This window comes from Electrophorus electricus, chromosome 8 (genome assembly GCF_041902795.1).
Source record: "Electrophorus electricus isolate QZ-2024a chromosome 8, ASM4190279v1, whole genome shotgun sequence".
NCBI lineage: Eukaryota > Metazoa > Chordata > Actinopteri > Gymnotiformes > Gymnotidae > Electrophorus > Electrophorus electricus.
The window spans coordinates 3663972-3686577 of NC_137504.1; the positions used below are offsets into that span (position 1 = coordinate 3663972).

The 22606-nt window shown below is 45.4% G+C and overlaps 2 protein-coding genes across 6 annotated transcripts in view; one reads left to right on the forward strand and one right to left on the reverse strand.

Moving 5' to 3' along the window:
- bcr (BCR activator of RhoGEF and GTPase) overlaps window positions 1-11623 on the forward strand; it is a 66505-nt gene extending 54882 nt beyond the window's left edge. The window contains exons 17-24 of one of the 3 annotated variants that reach the window (XM_035526924.2): window positions 2685-2744; window positions 3097-3206; window positions 4791-4930; window positions 5478-5612; window positions 7610-7715; window positions 7812-7974; window positions 8219-8270; window positions 8466-11623. In XM_035526924.2, the coding sequence (XP_035382817.1) occupies window positions 2685-2744; window positions 3097-3206; window positions 4791-4930; window positions 5478-5612; window positions 7610-7715; window positions 7812-7974; window positions 8219-8270; window positions 8466-8512 (813 nt within the window). In that variant the 3' untranslated portion in view covers window positions 8513-11623. Of the gene's footprint in view, window positions 1-2684; window positions 2745-3096; window positions 3207-4790; window positions 4931-5477; window positions 5650-7609; window positions 7716-7811; window positions 7975-8218 lie in introns of those variants that run through there. The other 2 variants (XM_027004146.3, XR_014124821.1) reach the window with 2 other exon arrangements.
- Window positions 11624-17065: 5442 nt separating this feature from the next.
- On the reverse strand, window positions 17066-21885 carry gfi1b (growth factor independent 1B transcription repressor). 3 transcript variants are annotated; one of them, XM_027004262.3, is made up of 7 exons: window positions 21748-21885; window positions 20820-20938; window positions 19803-19988; window positions 19347-19576; window positions 19110-19247; window positions 18651-18816; window positions 17066-18139 (listed from the first exon to the last, which is right to left on the reverse strand). In XM_027004262.3, the coding sequence occupies exons 1-7, from the start codon at window positions 21861-21863 to the stop codon at window positions 17961-17963; spliced, it is 1134 nt and encodes a 377-aa protein (XP_026860063.3). In that variant the 5' UTR covers window positions 21864-21885; the 3' UTR covers window positions 17066-17960. The 3 variants fall into 3 exon arrangements, with proteins under 3 accessions (XP_026860063.3, XP_026860062.2, XP_081576335.1); XM_027004261.3 differs by having other exon boundaries at window positions 21661-21877; XM_081720209.1 differs by lacking the exon at window positions 19110-19247.
- Window positions 21886-22606: the final 721 nt, after the last annotated feature.

Below are 22606 nucleotides of genomic sequence, written 5' to 3' on the forward strand. Positions count from 1 at the left end.
GTGTGAGGGAGGGAGAGAGATTGAGAGAGGGAGAGTGTGTGTGTGTTTGTGTTTGTGAGGGAGATAGTGTGTGAGAGAGAGAGAGTGTGTGTGAGGGAGAGAGAGACTGTCTGAGAGGGAGAGAGAGTGAGTGTGTGTGTGTGTGTGTGTGAGAGAGAGTGAGTGTGTGTGTGAGAGAGAGTGAGTGTGTGTGTGTGAGAGAGAGTGAGTGTGTGTGTGTGAGAGAGAGTGAGTGTGTGTGTGTGAGAGAGAGTGAGTGTGTGTGTGTGAGAGAGATAGAGAGAGTGTGTGTGTGTGTGGGGGGAGATAGAGTGTGTGTGTTTGTGAGGGAGATAGAGTGTGTGTGTTTGTGAGGGAGATAGAGTGTGTGTGTGTTTGTGAGGGAGAGAGTGTCTGAGAGGGAGAGAGAGTGTGTGTGAGGGAGAGAGAGACTGTCTGAGAGGGAGAGAGAGTGAGTGTGTGTGTGTGTGTGTGTGTGTGTGAGAGAGAGTGAGTGTGTGTGTGAGAGAGAGTGAGTGTGTGTGTGTGAGAGAGAGTGAGTGTGTGTGTGTGAGAGAGAGTGAGTGTGTGTGTGTGAGAGAGAGTGAGTGTGTGTGTGTGAGAGAGATAGAGAGAGTGTGTGTGTGTGTGGGGGGAGATAGAGTGTGTGTGTTTGTGAGGGAGATAGAGTGTGTGTGTTTGTGAGGGAGATAGAGTGTGTGTGTTTGTGAGGGAGATAGAGTGTGTGTGTGTTTGTGAGGGAGAGAGTGTCTGAGAGGGAGAGAGAGTGTGTGTGTGAGTGAGAGAGGGTGTGTGTGTGAGAGAGAGAGTCTGAGAGGGAGAGAGTGTGTGTGTGTGTGTGTGTGTGTGTGAGAGAGGGAGAGTGTGTGTGTGTGTGAGGGAGGGAGAGAGGGAGAGTGTGTGTGTTTGTGTTTGTGAGGGAGATAGAGTGTGTGTGTGTGTGTGTGTGTGTGTGTGTATGTGTGTGTGTGTGTGTGTGAGGGAGGGAGAGAGATTGAGAGAGGGAGAGTGTGTGTGTGTTTGTGTTTGTGAGGGAGATAGTGTGTGAGAGAGAGAGAGTGTGTGTGAGGGAGAGAGAGACTGTCTGAGAGGGAGAGAGAGTGAGTGTGTGTGTGTGTGTGTGTGAGAGAGAGTGAGTGTGTGTGTGAGAGAGAGTGAGTGTGTGTGTGTGAGAGAGAGTGAGTGTGTGTGTGTGAGAGAGATAGAGAGAGTGTGTGTGTGTGTGGGGGGAGATAGAGTGTGTGTGTTTGTGAGGGAGATAGAGTGTGTGTGTTTGTGAGGGAGATAGAGTGTGTGTGTGTTTGTGAGGGAGAGAGAGTGTCTGAGAGGGAGAGAGAGTGTGTGTGTGTGTGTGTGTGTGTGTGTGTGAGTGAGAGAGGGAGTATGTGTGTATGTTTGAGGGAGGGAGAGAGAGTGCGTTGTGTGAGAGAGAGTGTGCGTGTGTGAGAATGTAACAGTTCAGCCTGGCAGTAGGGCCAGTAGCACTCGAAGGGTGCGTTTAAACCAGCCATTTTGCTCGTTTGGACCAAGGCTCAGCGGGCTGTGCTGATGTTTTTTTCTTCTTTGCTGGGGCTTTTGGAAAAAAACGGGGTTTAATTTTCTGTCGCGTGCCCTTAGTGACGGGCGGAAGCCGTAAGCAGCCTCTCAGGGCATCCAGCACGGCTGCAGGGAAATGCGGTGCCGTGGGAGGGCTCTCACGGAGGCCGGGCTGGAGATGGCTAAAGGTGTGTTGCAGAGTGACCGCTATGGGGCGAGAGTTTCCACCAGGCCCAGGATGTTTGTGGGGGGAGCTGGACCCTCCCTGACCATAAGGTTGCTGAGGTCAGAGGCTCCCAACTGGGGCGACGCAGGGTCACACACACGCATTTGAGATGTCTCTACTATAGAGCACTGTATGTGGGACAGACTGGGCTCTGTGCAGATCAACATACCAGTGCTTTACTTTTTTTGTCACTAATGTCGAAACGATTCCCTGTAAAATACGTTTTGATTCAAAATGCCTCATATGGTTAATTTATGTGAAGGTTCTATTATAAGATTACAGAAAAATGTATGTATGATGGGGTGCTGGAGTTACAGGTTGTATGGGGGTTTTTTGACGGTGGAATTATTTCTTAAGGAATCCATTTGGACACAGACTCTCACTTAGTCCTCTTTTAACAACACAACTTTAGATTCGTTTCACTGTAGTCACTACATATTTGTTAGTGGTTGTTAAAAAAATAACCAGTAACTGATAAATATGCCAAGATCTTATGAGGTTACACTTAGACTGATAAACTCCATCTGAAATTGAATATTCCAGTGCAGTCAGTCTTGTGTATGTTAACACACTTGGAATGTGTGTGTGCCAAGGGGAGATGGCACTTGGTGTGTGGAAATACCTGGGTGTGGGTGTGGGTGATTGGGTGATGTCCTAGTACTCACCCTGGCTCGCAAGTGAGGACGCACAACAGGCTGCGATGACGACGATGATGATGATCTGATCAGATCTGTGCATGCGATCTGACTTTTCGTACGACCATATGGAGGTTTCAGATTCGGATGAGAACATGGGGACAGGAGGAACCGGGCTCACAGCTCCACGCAGGTCATAGAAGATAAAACCCTAAAGAACATCTGATGCCATTAATGCTGAGCTCTGTGTGTGTGTGTGTGTGTGTGTGTGTGTATGTGTCACTCAGCTGGACACTCAGATGCTCCAGGGTAAAGACTGGCAACGGACGGTCATTCCCATGAATGGAGTGAGTATGGAAGCTACCTTCCCGTAAGAACGTTTCCTCCCTGACTTCCTATTGTAGATGTGCTGTGAAGAATTCCGTACTAGTTCCCTACTCTTCAACCAGAGTGCAAACCACTGTGCTCCAACACCTGTAGGTCAGACACCCCGGCATATGCAATGTCCATTTGACATGTGATTCCGGCAGGAGCCGTAGTTTTCCAAGCTCTTGATATATACGCCATAATAAAGTGTGAAAAGAACATTTGAAGAGATAAAACTGACAAATGTATTGAATTATTACATAATTCGGATGGTCTGTGTGTTGTTGAATTGCTGTTTTCTGATGGTCTGTGTGTGGTTGTTTTGCCGTGTAGATCGAAGTGAAGTTGTCCATGAAGTTCACCAGTAGGGAATTCAGCTTGAAGCGAATGTCTTCGTGTAAACAAACAGGCGTGTTTGGGGTGAAGATCTCCACAGTGACCAAGTGAGTAAACGATCCTATTGCCTGCGCTGCTGACCACGCCTGGCTGCACACTTCAAACAAACTCTTGCTGTGGCGGGCCAACAGAAGAGAGGTGGTCCAGAGAGGTGATGTAGCTGTAGAGGTGGATAAGGAACAGCTCTGGAAGTTGGGGGTCAAGATTGTGTGTGTGTGTGTGTGTGTGTGTGTGTGTGTAGGGCCAGGTGGCCAGCACTCACTGATCCACAGACATGCTAATCTGAGAGGCAATAGAGAGCAGTAACGAGCTCTCCTGATAAGAGGCTCTCCGCCTCCTAATCCCATCACTGTGTCCCATGGCAACGCAGTGCCACAATAATCCCATAACAAGGCTGGGGCCTGCTCCTCCTGCTCCTCTGAGGTCACTGCCACACTGGCCAGGGATAATCCTAATCCCAGCTGGACCGGAGATCCCAGTACAAGTCATGGAAGGGTTAAAAGTTCACTCACTGGAAATGCAGGAGAAAGTAAAAATAAATAAATAAATAAACTGGGGGAAAAAACAAAAGGAGTAAAAACCATCTTTAACTGGTGGCAGGGTTACTTCAGAACTGCGACTGGATTAGCGTGTAATTAGATAAGGAACTCTCGGACTCTCTCTGATGGGGGGGATGTTATCTGCACACTTGATTTCCTAAAGGGGTGTGAGATAACACAGGGGACTTTGGAGTGAAACTGACAGTTCAGGATAAAAGCCCATGAAGTTGAGAAGACACAGTGCACACTAAATAAGAAGGGTTGTAACGAAGGCAAGTCTCTTTAGAGAAGAAAATTACAAACCTCTTCACCTTTCCATGCCACGTTTTTGTGGCTGACGTGGATTGACTCTAACACAGATTGCCATTACTGAGCCTAATCAGTTTTAAAGGGAGGAGGCAGTCGGTGTAACACTAGTAACACACACACACACACACACACACGGTGCTTTTAGTCAGAAAACACCCCAGAAAACACCCCATCTTCTGATGGCATTGGGTGCTAGTAGCAGGCAGCTTGCACAATGCAGCTGTTCCCTGCATGTTGCTGCAACAGAGCCGTAAGGCAGGGGTAGAGAGGACTTGCCCAGATTAAGGGTTGTGCAGTTTAGTTGCTGGAGTGACCCGATTGCTCTGATGCACGGCTGGAGTGACCTGCGTGTCGGCGAACACCGGGGCACGCTCACGCGGCTGGAGTGACCTGCGTGTCGGCGAACACCGGGGCACGCTCACGCGGCTGGAGTGACCTGCGTGTCGGCGAACACCGGTGCACGCTCACGCGGCTGGAGTGACCTGCCTGTCGGCGAACACCGGTGCACGCTCACGCGGCTGGAGTGACCCGCCTGTCGGCGAACACCGGTGCACGCTCACGCGGCTGGAGTGACCCGCCTGTCGGCGAACACCGGTGCACGCTCACGCGGCTGGAGTGACCCGCCTGTCGGCGAACACCGGTGCACACTCACGCGGCTGGAGTGACCTGCCTGTCGGCGAACACCGGTGCACGCTCACGCGGCTGGAGTGACCTGCCTGTCGGCGAACACCGGTGCACGCTCACGCGGCTGGAGTGACTTGAAGCTTTCACTCTCCCATCCAGACGAGAGCGTTCGAAGGTACCCTACATCGTCCGCCAGTGCTTGGAGGAGATCGAGCGTAGAGGTATGGAGGAGGTCGGCATCTACCGCGTCTCGGGGGTGGCCACTGACATCCAGGCTCTCAAAACGGCCTTTGACACCAGTGAGTATGCACAGGCGAACAGCCTGCCAGTCAACACAGCTCAGCCCTATAGGTACAGTACAGGGAGAACTGGCCCTGAATGCTAAATGAGGTCGGGGCAAAGTCCCGAGAACCCTGCTTCCAAGGGATGTCAAATTGTTTATTATTCAAAATAGCCAAAACACCATCCTCAGATCTTTTCCGTCTCTTTGAGCAGGCGCACTTGATTACCAATGACCCAATCTTGCTGTCTGATAAACTAACAAGCTCTCTAAGAGATTTATTTCATGATTACAGGATATTAGTTGTTATTGATGGTCATATAATCACTGACCACTGAAGTGCTGATCTTTGCCAGCATTGCTTTTTACTCTTCAAATTTTGACACCCCTTACACTGTAAGGGTGTGTGTGTGGGTGGGTGTCTGGGTGTGGGTGTGCACGCACGTGCGCATGCTGAGTGTGCTTTTGGTTTAATGAACAGCTTTTATTGTGAGTGACAGAAATGATTCCTTGGCTGACTGCCTGCCTCTCTCTCTCTATCATTCCCTCCCTCACTCCACACGTAGATAATAAGGATGTATCAGTAATGATGAGTGAGATGGATGTGAACGCCATCGCTGGAACATTAAAGCTGTACTTCCGGGAACTTCCAGAGCCTCTCTTCACGGACGAGCTCTATCCAAACTTCGCCGGGGGCATTGGTCAGACTCCGAACTTTACCTACCGGCACACTCCCAAGTACACTCAGGACTACGTACACGTTTGGCTTCTAGATTGCATAACCTATCAGGGCCTTTCCCTCCCGTGTAGACACCGGCATTGGGTGGCACTCCACACCATCTGCCATTATTATTCATATTCCCTAAAATATTCTAACACTTTAATTTTTAATGTGCTAATTGTCCCATTATTTCTACTATGTGCACATGTAATAACATTTGGAAGATCAGTTCATGTGATTGTGTGTGTGTGCAGCCTTCTCACACAGTGTGTTCAGATCGTCTGTGTGTGTGTGTGTGTGTGTGTATAGCCCTCTCACACAGTGTGTTCAGATCGTCTGATTTTGTGCGTGTGTGTGTGTGCAGCTCTCTCACACAGTGTGTTCAGATCGTCTGATTTTGTGCGTGTGTGTGTGTGCAGCTCTCTCACACAGTGTGTTCAGATCGTCTGATTTTGCGCGCGTGTGTGTATAGCCCTCTCACACAGTGTTCAGATCGTCTGATTTTGCGCGCGTGTGTATAGCCCTCTCACACAGTGTTCAGATCGTCTGATTTTGCGCGCCTGTGTGTATAGCCCTCTCACACAGTGTTCAGATCGTCTGATTTTGCGCGCGTGTGTGTGCAGCTCTCTCAGACAGTGTGTTCAGATCGTCTGATTTTGCGTGTGTGTGTGTGCAGCTCTCACACAGTGTGTTCAGATCGTCTGATTTTGCGTGTGTGTGTGTGCAGCTCTCTCACACAGTGTGTTCAGATCGTCTGATTTTGCGTGTGTGTGTGTGCAGCTCTCTCAGACAGTGTGTTCAGATCGTCTGATTTTGCGTGTGTGTGTGCAGCTCTCACACAGTGTGTTCAGATCGTCTGATTTTGCGTGTGTGTGTGTGCAGCTCTCTCACACAGTGTGTTCAGATCGTCTGATTTTGCGTGTGTGTGTGTGTGTGCAGCTCTCACACAGTGTGTTCAGATCATCTGATTTTGCGTGTGTGTGCGCAGCTCTCTCACACAGTGTTCAGATCGTCTGATTTTGCGTGTGTGTGTGTGCAGCTCTCTCAGACAGTGTGTTCAGATCGTCTGAATTTGCGTGTGTGTGTGTGCAGCTCTCTCAGACAGTGTGTTCAGATCGTCTGATTTTGCGTGTGTGTGTGTGCAGCTCTCTCAGACAGTGTGTTCAGATCGTCTGATTTTGCGTGTGTGTGTGTGCAGCTCTCTCACACAGTGTGTTCAGATCGTCTGATTTTGCGTGTGTGTGTGTGCAGCTCTCTCACACAGTGTGTTCAGATCGTCTGATTTTGCGTGTGTGTGTGTGCAGCTCTCACACAGTGTGTTCAGATCGTCTGATTTTGCGTGTGTGTGTGTGCAGCTCTCTCACACAGTGTGTTCAGATCGTCTGTGTGTGTGTGTGTGTGTGTGTGTGTGTGTGTATAGCCCTCTCACACAGTGTGTTCAGATCGTCTGATTTTGCGTGTGTGTGTGTGCAGCTCTCTCACACAGTGTGTTCAGATCGTCTGATTTTGCGTGTGTGTGTGTGCAGCTCTCTCACACAGTGTGTTCAGATCGTCTGATTTTGCGTGTGTGTGTGTGCAGCTCTCACACAGTGTGTTCAGATCGTCTGATTTTGCGTGTGTGTGTGTGCAGCTCTCACACAGTGTGTTCAGATCGTCTGATTTTGCGTGTGTGTGTGTGCAGCTCTCTCACACAGTGTGTTCAGATCGTCTGATTTTGCGTGTGTGTGTGTGCAGCTCTCTCACACAGTGTGTTCAGATCGTCTGATTTTGCGTGTGTGTGTGTGTGTGCAGCTCTCTCACACAGTGTGTTCAGATCGTCTGATTTTGCGTGTGTGTGTGTGTGCAGCTCTCTCACACAGTGTGTTCAGATTGTCTGATTTTGCGTGTGTGTGTGTGTGCAGCTCTCTCACACAGTGTGTTCAGATCGTCTGATTTTGCGCGTGTGTTCAGATCGTCTGATTTTGCGTGTGTGTGCAGCTCTCTCTGACAGTGTGGCGAAGGAGAGTTGTATGCTGAACCTGCTCCTGTCTTTGCCTGAGCCTAACCTAGTCACCTTCCTCTTCCTACTGGATCACCTGAAGAGGTAGGAGCACTCAGACTCCTCCCACTCTTCACTCGCGGTGCGTCTGCGCATGTCTCTCTGTGTCATTAAGCAACCAGACTGTGTTTTTTTTTGAAGGGTTGCGGAAAAGGAGAGTGTGAATAAAATGTCCCTTCACAACCTGGCCACCGTGTTCGGGCCAACTCTGCTTCGGCCGGCTGAGAAAGACAGCAAAATCCCCGCCAATCCCACGCAGCCAATCAGCATGGGTGACAGCTGGTCCCTGGAGGTCATGTCCCAGGTACCTTCCAGAGCCGACCGCGCCGCTTGGCTGCTGATGTTAAACAAATCCTACTGTGGCGTTACACGATTGAGGGGAGACACAGTCGGTCCTTCGTCCTTCCCTGAGTCAGATGTCAGACTAAGCCATCGTAGCAAAGACTCTGCACTTAATAGGCGCGCTTAGCGTCCAGGTTTTTTTTTTTTTGTTTCTCTCTCTCTCTGCTGATCTGTGTTTTCCTGTGTTCTGTCATTTCCTGCTTTAGGTGCAGGTTTTGTTGTACTTCCTTCAGCTGGAGACCATTCCCACACCGGACAGTAAGAGACAGAGCATACTCTTTTCCACTGAGGTGTAGAGTGGGTCTCCAGTAGCCACTGTTTACGCCTTACTCACTGGACCCAGGCGCGAGGGACGAGGGAGACCCCTGCTGGACAGTAGCGGGAATGACGACGGTGCTCTCTCTCTCTCTCTCTCTCTCTCTCTCTCGCTTCTGTTCTACATATCACCACTAGATGGCACCGCCACCAAACTGAAGACATGGATAACAACGCTGTACTAACACCTCCAGTGTATCCGGACACAGCTTAGCAATGTCTGAACGTTAGTCCTCTGTTCTGCCTTTTTGCTCTCCAGTGAAGAACTACACAGATTGTGGGCCCTTACGCCATGCTCCCAAATCCACCTTACCCACCTCACAGCCCTGGACTCTGTCACGTCTGCCCGGCCGCCATCGACGCTGCCTCTCGGAGCCTGCTGCTTCCTCCTACCTCCCTGCGTTTCCTTTCTGGTGCGCCTGCTCCAAGCCGTGGCGCTCTTAGGCTGCTAACAGACAGGCTGTGCTACACCTCCGCAGTCTGACAGAGGCTGGGTTCATCGCCAGGGCTCCTACAGCTACATCTGGCTAGCTTACACCCAGCTCTTAGGACCTTTCCTTTTTTCAGTAGTTAAAGTCCACAAGTTAGGAGATATAAGTTTCAAACCACATACTTGATTCTGTTTATCGCCAGTGTTGACGTGGCGAAAGTTACAACCATTTCAGCCTCATGGAAGCAATACTGAAGTAACCGCCGCCGGACGTCAGCGCGAGAGCTCCGGGGCAGTGGGTGTCTAACCGTTTTGCACGCGGCACACACACTACTCACGGGGATCTCTTAGGTTTTTAGCTTACTCTGCTGAGATATATGAAACATGGGAAAGAAGACTGAAATATTTAGTTGTGTTTTCTCCTAGTCTCTGGTTTACTGAGTGGAGTACAGCTGTTATCAGTTAGTATTGTGTTGGCCTTATGTAAGCAGTAGGTTAACTTTCTTCAAGTTGTTATGTTCAGTAGACAGTTTTTTCTGTTGTGATTAGTTGTTCTCTTCTCTTTTTTTTTTGTTCTGCCGACATGTTTTTGTATTGAGAGACAGCCTTGCAAAAATGTGTAAGAACATAACTTAAAAAGCCTACTACTATTAGCTTTTTCTGAAGTCACGACTTTTTGGAATAGTGTAATTCGCATTAATATATATTGTCATTATTTATTTTGGGGACAGACATTATGAGCTTGCTCCCTTATAATTAAGTGTCTAGCTCATGAGATGCATCAACCTGATAGCTGGAGTGACCTTTGACCTTTTCTCTGTGTTCAGTTTGATGCACAGGCGAGAAGTCTTCTCCCGCACACCCCGTCCTGTGAAGGACGCCGCGTTCTCGAGCTAGCACAAAGCCCTCTTAGAATTAGAGCTTAAAACGGAGACGGAGCTCACGGCGGGACTCCAGTCTTTTCTGTCTCAGACGCCAGACACATCCGTCTCACCTCAGCCTCGTCACAGAGGTTTCCTGAGGTATATGGATGCCTCAGCCATGTGGATGTTTAGCACAGTGTATGTTTTTTCTCTGTCTCTCTTTCTCACTATTATACAGCAGTGCCTCTTTGTGTCTGTGTAAGAAATTACAGTATGTGTCTAAGTAACGCTGTATATAGTCCTATATGTGGTGTCATGGCCAAAAGTACAGACAGCACTGGTTTTTGTCCCCTGATTTCTTGTAGGATGCTTTGCTGAGGGAGGCTGTCCTCCCTGTTACACCTTACTCACCTTCAGCACTGTAACATGCAGAAGCCATTTTCTGCTGTGCCAACTAGCATCCGCTGTTCATATCAGTCTCCACGCAGGTGATTTACCCATGCAGGAGAAGATTAAAGCTCTTAATTTTTTAATATTATTTTCATTTAAGGAAGTTACAAGTGGTTTAGTACCTTTATTTAACATGCAGGCATGTTCATTGATTAAAGTATTTTTGGACTGTTTTGTTTTAATATCAGTTCAGCTTGCGGTTGATTTTAAACTGTATTTTGGCTACTGCTTTCAAGACGTTGACGCCCGCATCAAATGTGCAGATAACGGCCCCATAAGGAAGGGGCGGGGCTTCGTTTTAATTTCACTGTAAAGCACCTGACCCGCGGCAGGACGCGATTTCACTGACCGCCGACTGGAGCATCGCCCGATCGGTTTCTCGTTCTGTCACACATCATTCCACTTTGTTTCATGTCAGTAAGATCACCCGTCAGTTAGTTCTTCCCATTTAAGCGGAATATTCATATGAATATTCTGAATATTCATATTGGCAATTCTTGCTCTCTCACTGCCTCATACCCTTATGGCTGCTTACAGAGGTATACTGGGAATACTGGAAAGAGTGGGGAGATGCTTGTTTGAGTTTGGTTTTTTTTAATACCTGATGCTTGGCATTTCTCAGACCTGAACACAACATTGCTCATCTCAGGTCCCTTCTCATCTGCTGGGAGATGAAACCGTGTTCCTCTTCCTCACGCTCCTCTTCCTCACGCTTCAGTCCAGTCGCTAGTGCAGGGCACTGCTGAGAGGCGAGTCTCTGCCAGCCAGGTTTCTGCCAGTAGATTCAAAGGCAGAAGCCAAATTCATCTCCTTCCCGTAATTAAAGCAGGACCTTATACAAAACTCTCTGGTTGTGATTATTTCTTTATTTATTGTGCTGTTAGTTGTTAAATGTTTAAGAAATTACATATAGAAATAGACATCAACTGAGGGGAAGGATAACAATTTATTTAAGAATGGTTTGTTTGCATTCGGCCACGATTTTGAGAAATCTTGCCACTTGGCCTTTGGTGAAGCTTCACTTCTCAAAGAGCAGCGTAATATCGCAGTCTGGTCTAGAGAAGACCAGCGCAGAACGGAGAGGTCGTGACCCTCCTTCCTTACTGGGCCTTGGAGAACAGGGAGTGTGAGTGTGAGCTTGAGAGAAGCGAAGACGCTCCAGTCTAACCGAGTCTATGACGGCTCGCTCGAAGTGTGGAGCAGAATTCCTAGTTGGTTAATATTAAAAATTGCGAGACACCCAAAAACCTTTTGTAATAGTTTTTGAAATGTTATTTTATGGGCATGTCTGTCAAACCCCTGGACATTATATTAGATTGTGTTAAAAGCTTTAAGGGTAATTATGAAGATTGGTGGACATCAACATGTGGTGTTTTCTCCCCTGTATCTTGCCAACATCCCAACCACTACTGACCTATCTAGCCAACATGCTGGTGTTCTGGGTATGGAGCTGTTAAAAGGGACACTTCTCTCTGAAAACTCAACAGTTTGGAAGGCGTTTGCAACCTCTGTTTGTACACAAATGATAAATAAAGCCTCCTTTATCTATGTAATTGTTGTTTCAGTGTCTTTCTTTTTTTAAATCTTCAATGAAAAACCGGTGTGCGTTCTCCAAGTATTCTTTAATTCCTCAATACGCCCACATGGGCGCAGTAGTGTTTAGCTTAGGTCAAGCAAATCTATCGATGGTGGTTGCACAAAACAATCAAATACTTTTTTGTACACAGAAATAAATGACAGAATGCAGTCAAAACCGAACAGAAGTCTGTGGAGTCCCACAATGCCATTGTTTTTTTTTTGGGGGGGGGGGTTAATTATTTTTTTTTAAATTTCCGCAGTATTATTTAATTCTTAACATTTATTATCCTATTATGTCACATGAATATTCATTCCAAAAGGCAGAAGAAACTTTTCCTAGGATCAGTTGCTCTTCTGAATGCTGTGTTGAGTGGGAATTTCCTTTAACTCGTTGGTTCTTCACTGTAGTGTCCTAAATGCTACAACGGACGGGGGGTTTATATGACGTGTATATCTTATAGCAGCAGGTTGATCCTCCAGAAAGACTTTATCTGGTAGTTTCAAGAAAACCCAGTGCAGCAATTACATGTAAAAACAATATTTACCCAAGTTAGTGATTATTTTTTAAAATAAAACAAACTATGTAGTTTAATTCAAATGCAATTAAAAATGTAAAGTTATGTGTTGGAATTTCCTATAAGCTCTAATGCTTCCATAAAAGCTATAACAGGATTCAGTACTAATGTTTTCTATCACTGCAATGTTTGTAGTATTTCCTCCGAGACTGGATCGGAGCAGGTTATCTGGAAGAGAGCTATCTTGAACAACAACATTTACTCTGTCACATGACTATGCTAATAGAAGCCTCTGATCAAGAAACATTCATATTCTGTTCCTGAAATCAGCTCTTTGTATTTGCGCTCCCTCTGTACACACAAAATGTGACGCATCACACACCCCCCCCCCCCCCCCCCCCCCCCCCCCCCGGAACTTTGTGCTTTGAGAAAAATGAGGATGGATGGATGAAGGAAAGATGGAATTGGCCAATCTGTGGCCTCGGCGCTGTGCACAGACGGAGAGGAGGATCTGTCCCGGGGGCTCTGCGGCTCTCTGATTATGGCTGCTTATGGTTCTATGGGATGTATCTCTGCCGTACGACCACAGCTCCACCCTGACACTTGGCTGCCATGTTCTGACCGTTGAGGCCTGGCTCGGGACAGATAGCCTATCAGCTGGCCATCAGAGGCCTGTTCCCAAAAGCCTGCCACTCCAGATTTCACTGCTACGCACTCTCTCTCTCTCTCTGTGGAAGCCGAGGTTGCCATGTTTGGTTTTTATCACAAACGGGAGAAGAGAGTTCACAGAAGGAAACTCTCAGCCTTCAGTGTTTGTAACTTGCAAACAGGCTTACACTGTCTTATGTTCTATCTGTCAATCACGTAATATCGGCCCGCACCACCCTGCTGAAAGAAAGCCCACACACTTCCTGTGTCCAGAAAAAGCGCCATTGACTGCCTCTTCCCTGTTACTGAGCTACTGCTCAAGCTTCCACCAGGTCAGCTTCACGATCTGACATTACTGCTTACAAAAAAATACATTAAACCATAGTGTCGTCCGCAGGGGGAAATTTGAAATGCCCTCAAGTTCTTCCGAATGTCCGTTTCTTTTTGGAGGAGGAGAACGGCTACTGTTGGTTACGCCGGCCCGCAGGACGAGTGTGGCGTTTGCTCCGGCACCAAACCACACAGCTGCGGCTCCTCCGCGTCCACGTGTGCACTTTTCATGCATGAATAATCGTCCCTGTGCATTTAGATAATGCTTGGCTGCTATCTCCGTGCCACTGTGTGTAATCTGTGCGTTTCTGGTGTGGTCCGGTTCTCACTGTCCGAGCCAAGCCAGGCTTTTTCACGCCTGCGGTTCTTTGTCATCTCTCGTCTCATAAAAGGCAAGGACACCCGTAGTGCCTGTGGAGAAGTGTCCAGAAGTTCAGGATGACTCAAAGTGATGCCACTTATCATACAGCCGGCAGAGGCATCACGTGTGTATGAACAAGCAAAAAATGTATGATATGTAAATGATACTGTGGCTCGGTCTGGACTGCAACACTATGGCGTTTATTGAATTCAAAACTCTGAGTAATTACGATGAAAACAGCTATGATGGAAGCACCTAATAGTATGTAGGCAATTCAGTGACGTGCACGTCATTAAAGAAACCTAACTGTGAATTGTGTCTTAGATGAACACGTGCATCTGTCTGCAGACCTGTGTGTGTGTGGGTGTGTGTGTTTCTTACATCAGAGTTAGCAACAAGCTGATCCTTCAGAGTTTAGCTGCTAGTTTCCAACAAAACCCAGTGACGCAATCACATGTGGATAAATATTTGAGACATTCTGACTCTTGAAAAGAAACAAAAACAAGTTAGGTTAAAATAAACCAACTGTGTAGTTTAAATAAAGTGTCATTAAAAATGGAATAATGTCAAAGTATTTTGGACATACACCCCAGTCTGGCCTTCTCAACACACTGATAGACAGCTGAGTGGCAGCTGTATTGAAGGGAAACGTTTTCATCTGTGATAGCCCTTGTTGTGAGTCCACCTCATACTGCAGCCTTGACCAAAATACAACCCTTCAGCAGAAACAGACACACTCATTTGCATAAGACTCATTTGCCAAACAAATGTTTCTCTCTCTCTTTTAATCTCTCTCTCTCTCTCTCTCTCTTTCTCTCGTGTCACCATGTGTCTTCATAAATGTGCATTCCGGCTGAATAATGTCATGCTTTAAGCGTAGTCTAGCTGAATGAGCACACGAACGTGTCCAATCAGGGAGCAGCGTGTGGACACGTCGTGGCAGACGGAGTCCTGTGAAGCTGTGAAGAATGCCACATATTATTCCTGGGCCCTCTCTGTAGACAGGAGGGTTTTTGTCATGAGGGAAAGCCTCATTTTTGACGTTTAACAGCTTTTGACTATCACCTGTCTTGTTGCTGCTGCCCTGACCACGTCTCTGAATCTTTTGGCATCTTGTGACTTTTTTTTGCTCCTTCGCACTTTGCACGAGTGACCACATTGCATCAAGCTGACCTTTTATTTGTTATGCTGACACACACATGTTAATTTAATCATTTTCTAAGTTGATTTTAAAGCTCTGTTTATGTGGCAAAGATTTACACTGGTGAGCAAATACGAGCCAATTTATTACAGGGGCAAATGAATAATTAATCTCTATTTAATCCTTGTCTGTTTAATAAAAAATATATATTAAGGCTAGCAAATGCCCACCCTCCACACACCCCACTACACACACACACACACACTCGAGGAAGTCCCTTCATTTCCCCACCACCACCCCAGGCACGATTCTGTCCCGCCCCACTGACTCAGCACTCGGATCCTGCTCGCTGTGGCCCTGCCTTCCACCCTCCGCTCTTTCTGATTGGCAGCCTGTGCAGTATTCTGATTTGATCTGCTTGCCTGAACCAGGATGCAGCCCTAACTGTCCTCATTACAGACCCTAGTGACAGGTAATACATAAACAATCATTTGCATGGGCACCACAGATTTGTTTACCAACCCTACAACAGTAGAAGCCTTGTCCGCGTCGCCTGCGTATGGACACTGATTTCTCCAATCCGCCCTCTTTCACTGAGGTGTGGCAGCGTATAAGGCGGAGGGCCCGTGGGCTGGCTGTAGAAAGCTTCCACCACTTTGACATGTACCTCAATTTAGAAATTGAGGTCTGATTGTTCTGGTCTCCATAACTGTTGATCCTGAGGGAATAACACACCACCCTTACACAGCTAACGCAGGGAAGCTGTTTGGTTTTATCATTAGCACACCAAAAATAGCCAACACAGATGTTACTACAGTGCTCCGAGTGGGCTCAGTCGACTGAATTGAAGAATTGGTAAAATAAGATAAATCAATAAATTAAAAAAAAACATATTTTTATAATAAAATAAAAAAATATTTATTTTGTTAGTATCGTCACAAGTAATAGCCAAAACAAAAAGAAGGAAATGAAATGTGTGAAACAGGCCATGTCGTGCTATGGTGGGTTTTTTCTAACTGTCTCTTTTGTTTGACAGTGCTGGTGTGTGCACAGTGGTATCACAAAGAATTTGTTTGTCAAAGCAGTTGAACCTGGAGAGATGGGAATTGCAGGGAGTGTCCTCAAATGTGCCAGTGTCTCTGACAGCGCACTTTAAGCCGATCGCTTACATGGCTTAGACCGAGAACACAGAAAGCTGTAGCCTTTAGAAAACTAGAAGTGGGTTTTATTTTGTTGTTGGTACACACCTTTATTTGTTTGTTTGTACTGACTCCAAACTAGAGCCTCCAGCATATGTAAATCTTTTCATGAGTCACACCGGTGTAAAGGCCACAGTTATAACTCGTGGAGTGTCTTCTTAAGGCGAACCTAATGGGACGTTCGTCGACTCCCGTTCGCACCAGACTGTGGCGTCCGTTCAGTCCCTGGAAGTTTTACAAACCCGCTCGGCTGGCGCTTTGCATGCAGAGTTCCAGGTACACATTTGAATGAAGCACTATCTCCCAGAGATTTCACCCTGCCTCTGGCGAAAAGCATAGCAGTGAACCGCAAAGCCAACGGGAACCATGCATCCGGATCCTCTACAGGGCGGACACGCTGAAAACAAACATTAGACAGCTCTGCTTCCAGACTTCAGCTCATATTTCACTCCAGGCTAAGGCTGCTGACAGGTTTCACTCATTTTCCTGTTACACACACACTCTCTGTTCTTCATTTAACCCGTTACACACACACACACACACACACACACACACACACACACACACACACACACACACACACTCTCTGTTCTTCATTTAACCCGTTACACTCTCACACACACTCTCTCTCTCTCTCTCTCTCTCTCTCTGTTCTTCATTTAACCTGTTACACAAACTCTCTGTTCTTCATTTAACCTGTCTTGAACTGGCAGCCTTCTGATTACTAGTCAAGTATCTTAACTGAGCTACCACTGCCCTTGATACTAACGATTTTAGTGTCATTTTCCCCTTGACATTAGAAAAAAGGCTAGATTTTGAAAGAAAAGTTTTATTTAGATAGCATAACTTCCGAATATAGTTTAGAACACATAAATAAAATATGTGATGAATGCAATTTACAAATCTTTCCTTAAATAACAATGTCATAGAAAGAATACATGCTATGCCTGTATGGTCACTGGGGACTCCTAAGAACTACGTATGCATTTATCTGACGCTTTTATCCAAAGCCACTTACAATTATGACTGAGTACAACTTGAGCAATTGAGGGTTAAGGGCCTCGCTCAGGGGCCCAACAGTGGCAACTTAGCAGCAGTGGGGCTTGAAGTAGCAACCTTCTGATTACTAGTCAAGCACCTTAACCACTGAGCGACCACCGCCCACTGAAAGTATACCACCTCTGAGAGTATCCAGCTAAGCCGAATAGAGAAGACCATGCACCTTTTACGCTCCCAATTGTTTAATATATATATCGTATCGATCATTAGTCCATAACATTACTTTCTGTTTTGCTACATTTTCATATCTTATTTCAATACAGACTTGTGCATATTTAAAACCTGAGTGTCCGCTTGTGATACCTTGTCCCATCAGATGTCACACTAAATTGTACAACAAATACATTGTTAGTTGTTTTTTTTTACTTCACATTCAAAATTAAATTCCATTTTTAAAAAAGGCTTGATTAATCAATAAGCTTCATTATCATTAATTACTAGTTCAATTAAAACAATCCCATCTACAACAACTGAAAAATAACTTCAAATGTAATAAAACATTTCAAATGTTCAAACAAAACTATGATACTATCTGGATATTTTTTCCATCTTATTGGATCTCAAACTGCACTCTTATTTGGCCGGCTGTTCTAATTTTTTCCTTCTGAATGTGAAAAACGGCAAATCTGTGCTCACTTCAGCTCACAGTATGTCTTGCCTTTCTCAGACAGGATGTGACATCAGTCCAAGTAAATGCACAAAACTAGTATTCTGCTTTTAAGCAGCACCCTCTGATGTTGTATGTCACAACTTACCCATGTAACGACTTGTTTCTGTTTCTCCTAGGTACATTCAGATGCTATTGGTTACACTATTTGGGCTTGTGGGCCACAAATGCACAATAACGTCTTTGGTAGGTTGTATTCAGTCTGTCATATAATAAGCAAGTCGTGCTTGTCAGGTAAGGCCAACAGAAGCATTCTTGAATATACCGAGGCATCTTCACACCTGCTACTTTATAGAAAACTACAGGCAAGTTTTCTGACCCATGCTAGGTCGCTTTGCCAGTGCGAGGGTGCTGTCTCAGTGACTGGCCGGTAAAGGCATCTCCTGCCACGGTCACTTTAGGCTGTGCTGGCTCTCATGGTGCCTGCGAAGATCCACCTTCCTCTGGAAGCCCTTGGAGCAGATCTCACAGCCAAAGGGCTTGAAGCCCGTGTGCTTGCGACTGTGAGTGATAAGGTTTGAGCTCTGGCTGAACGCTTTGCCACACACCTGGCATTTGTGTGGCTTCTCACCTGTTGCCATAGAAACACACATTAATTTCAAATTTAGCCAGGCTGATTTTGACAAGAAAAACATATGCAACATACATACATACATACATACATACATACATACATACATACATACATACAAGAGTTAAGTCTTTCAATTTACTGTAGTTTTTTTTTTTTCCAAGAGAAGAGCAATTATAAACTTCTTAAGCTTCTGAGTAGATACAAATTAGAATGCAAAATCTAATGAAGCAAGGATTTGAATGCTCTCCAGATTTGCACAGTTTTATTGGAAGTGCTACAGTCTGGTATTTTAGGCCTTCAGAGCATTCATAGAGACCTCTGTAAAGCAAGAAAATCAGATATGCAAATAAGCTGTGCATTTGTTTAAATGTCCTTTTCTTGATTTATCTGTTAGATATGTTCTCTTGGAAACAGCAACAAAGTGGTACTTCTTTGAAGGATTCAGAGTGATTCCAGGACTGAGTTGAGTCATGCAATGCGTTTCCTTGCCCGGCCCTGAGCTGCTGACCTGTGTGGATATACGTGTGTTTCTTCATGTCGGATTTCTGGTGGAACCTCTTGCCACAGTACTGACAGGGGTATGGCCGCGTGTCCGAGTGGATCAGCAGGTGTGTGGACAGGGTTGAGGAACGCTTGAAGGTCTTCCCACACATCTTGCACTCAAAACTTCTTTCCTTTACAACCAACCACCCACCCACCCACCCACCCACACACACACACACACACACAAACACACAAACAAATCAGGTCTCATTTTAAATGTTACTGTCAAAAAGTAACTGTCAAAATCTAAGGAGTGGTGACATTTAACATGTTAAAAGGAATTGTGGGGCACATGAAAATGAATGTGGAACTTGAGTGTGATTACATTGTCGCCCGTGTGTGAATGCCAAACTATTTACTGTTTCGTTTTATTTAGGGAAAGTTGGAGCACTCTGTTTGACGTCTGCGTTTGCCGATCTGTTACCTGAGAGTGGATGTTCATGTGCTGCTCTAAGCTCACTGCATGGCCGAAAGTTTTTCTGCAGATGCTACAGCCAAAGGGCCGCGTGCCACTGTGAGAACGTCGCACGTGGACCTCCAGACCGTGTGGCGTGGAGAATACCTGCACCAGGTAGAAAGGTCACACCTCTTCATTCCATCATCTCCTTTCAGCCTCAGACTGTACCTGTCACCCACGAGCAAGTCCTAACATTCCACTCACCTTCTCACAGGTGATGCAGTGGTAGGTGTCTGAGGTGGGGGAGTAATGTGTGCTGCAGTCCATGGGCTGCGACTGTTCCGAGCCTTTTTTCAGCGGGGGCACGTACAGCCGATTTCCATGCTGCAGGAGGGTGGAGTGGAAGCCCATCTGCCTCAGGTCGTACGGAGACGGCACAGACTCCCAGCCATACGGAGCCTTATAGTAGGGAGGAAATTCAGCCGTCTGAGGCTCTGGGGAAAGATGAAATGCAATCTGTTTGTTGTCACCTTTGTTTATGTCTTTGATAGTTTGACAAAGGTGGGCGCCTGGGGATATTAAATGCAACATAAACGCTTCTAACAAGCAATTCGACAAAATACACAGGATGGAGGTAATCTGTCCAAAACGGAGGCCCTGGGGCAGACCTCACAGTACGCCATGAGGACAGTGAAAGGCGAAACTGCCAAGTTCACCTACCGGACACGTAATAGGGTCGGCTGGCTGTGATGGGTGACTCAGGATGGGACGGGACTGGACACTCAGCCTCATCTTCACACTTGATATACGAGTAGGGGTCCGTGTTGGAGGGTTCGCTGAGGGGACCTAGTCTCAAACTCTCAGGAGAATCTGATCCGCTTGCCCCCAGTGAGACCGGCCTTGATGCTGGGAAAGTAGACACAGTGAGAATTTTTTTTAAAAAGTGTAGATCTAAAATTCTCATAATAAAAATGATGTATTCCTTAGACTCCCCCCTGTGCGATTTTAACAGTGATAGGGTGAAGAACATGACGTGTTCACAAGTTATGCTACTCAAATTTAAACTCCTGCTTTTGCTTTGACTGTCGTACAAAGATATAACTTGCAGTACATTTTCTTGTCAAGGCTAACATGAGTTTGTAAAATGGCCAACTTTCAAATGCCACAGATTAAATATGTGAATAAATATATATATTTTTACATGCTACAAAAATATGTGTGTGTGGAGAGAATGTGGGAGCTTTTCACTTGAATGGAGCTCGTTTGCATATCCGTCACAGTCTAACCGTTCAGTTATACCATCATTCACCCCGCCCAAGGAAAAATCGCCCCCTGGCCTCAAACAAACAGAAATCTGAAGCGTGGGTATTGCCCAAGACCATAGCGCCCTGCGCACTACTTCGATTAAGCTGTGATCTGTTTTAAACCACAGTAACAGTCACTTACACAGCACGAGTGGAAATCAGAAATGAGATTTCATAATCCATTTGTATTATGAACAATGACCATGAGCAAACTCCAGAAAATCTGGTTACTGACAAACGTTTACTTTACTTTACGCACTGCAGTGCGCAAATAGCGTAGCGCACTGGACAGTACTGCTTGATTCAATAAATAACAGAGAGGAGTGAAGGAATTGCCTACCTGACTGCAAATACAACCCATATGAAAACGTACAAGCAAACAACAGCCAACAAAAACAACAGTATTTCGTTAATTTGGTCAGATGTGACCTACTTATGAGTTCTTGATCAGAGCAGTCCTTTGGTGCTTGTTGGTCAGTGTCAGTGAAACGGTGGACATTGTATGAGGCACACTTTTTAGTTTTTACTAAAAATGAACGAGGCATGGTAGATCTGTAAGGAAACAATGAGATGTTTTAGTATAATTAATTCAATCATTTAATATTTTTAAAATCATTTGCTTGTGTTCTGTTTTGGCCTCGGGTTTATTTTTGTCGAGTAAAAAAACATATAGTTCAAGCTTCCCAAACTTTGGAAAATGATGGCTACATTAATCTATGTAATCGAACGCGAGGCGCAAGGTGCGCTTTCCCACAGGCGCAGAGAAGTTACGCTTAGTTAAGCTCATAACTTTTTAAACTGGGTCGTTAAGTGATCGAGTAGACAGACACTAAAAGCATTGTTGAGACAGATGACATCAATCCAATTTGGCATTTCGATTTGTAGGTGTTAATTGAGCTACATCTACTAATAAAAACAAATATATCCCTAAAAGGGGGCTGCACAGTTTTATAATCAAAAGAAATGCTCAGTTAAGGTATACCAGCCTGCGCTAAAGATGATTTGACTTCTTCTTCTTTTGTTAAGATACTACTTTTACGATGTTTACATTCAGCATATGACAAGCATGTTTCCAGTGTATCATATACCTCACGTCCTAAATACTGTAGCATACGTCTATTGTAGACTATAATAAATCATTCAGCTAAAACAACGTAGGCTACCTATAAATTCAAATAATGCTTTTCATATAACGTTTACAGTATAGCCCGTTACATTTATTTGAACGTTACAACGAACTTTTAAAAAAACATTTTTTTTTTTACATGACTTACCTTTAATTTTTCCCTTTTTACCTCGTTCTCCTTAAGGTCAATAAGGACAAATCCGGGTATAATAGCGAGTGCTGAATCATAACCTACCCATTAGTGCGAACTTTTAGAGGCTTCCCCACTGCCCTCCCTGATTTACAATCAGATAACCCAGCGTTGGAATCTGAGGATGGTTTCAGCCAATGGACGCGACACACAGGGGACATTTGCCTAAGGGCACTTCAGAGTTAAGGATGCTGTGCACCATGTGGTTTGGTCCTATTCGAAAAATTACAAACCGGTCAGAAATGTTCTTTCGTCTACAGTGTTATGCAGGCAAAATCTATAAAGTGTCATATAACTTCTAAATTTACACACACACACACACAAAATTTGAACTACTATTTGCGCCAATATTCTATCTGTTAGACATTTTCCAAATCTATGACAACTTATTTATTGATTTTACAGGCAATTGATGAAATTTCGCTAGGTTATATAACTGTTAAGGAGGGGAATAATCGTATCTCTGTAACGTTTACTTTGTTTAATCTATTAAATGAATTTCCTTAGGTTTGTTGCCACAGACAAAACTCACGTGGCAAAATAGATTTCTGTTGCATGTTGAACGCACCTCTTAAATATACACACCAAACCAGAATTGCTGGACCATGTGATGTTAGTTTTATTTACCCTGACTTGTTATTTGGGAATACTTAAGGGGATTTTTAAGCAAAGGCCGACTTATTTAGTCTATTTTTAAATGAATACGCCAATATAAATAGGAGCTAACTCAATAAACGAAAAGAACATGAATTATGATTGCAGAAATGCGGTTGGGTGGTACAGCAACTGCGGATTTCTTGGTGGCGTTTTTACATTATTGGCTTTGATCATTTCAATAATACAGACTTCACGGATAAGCAAATATCGTGTGAGGACTTGGAGACGCGGGGATTCGCGTGCACCA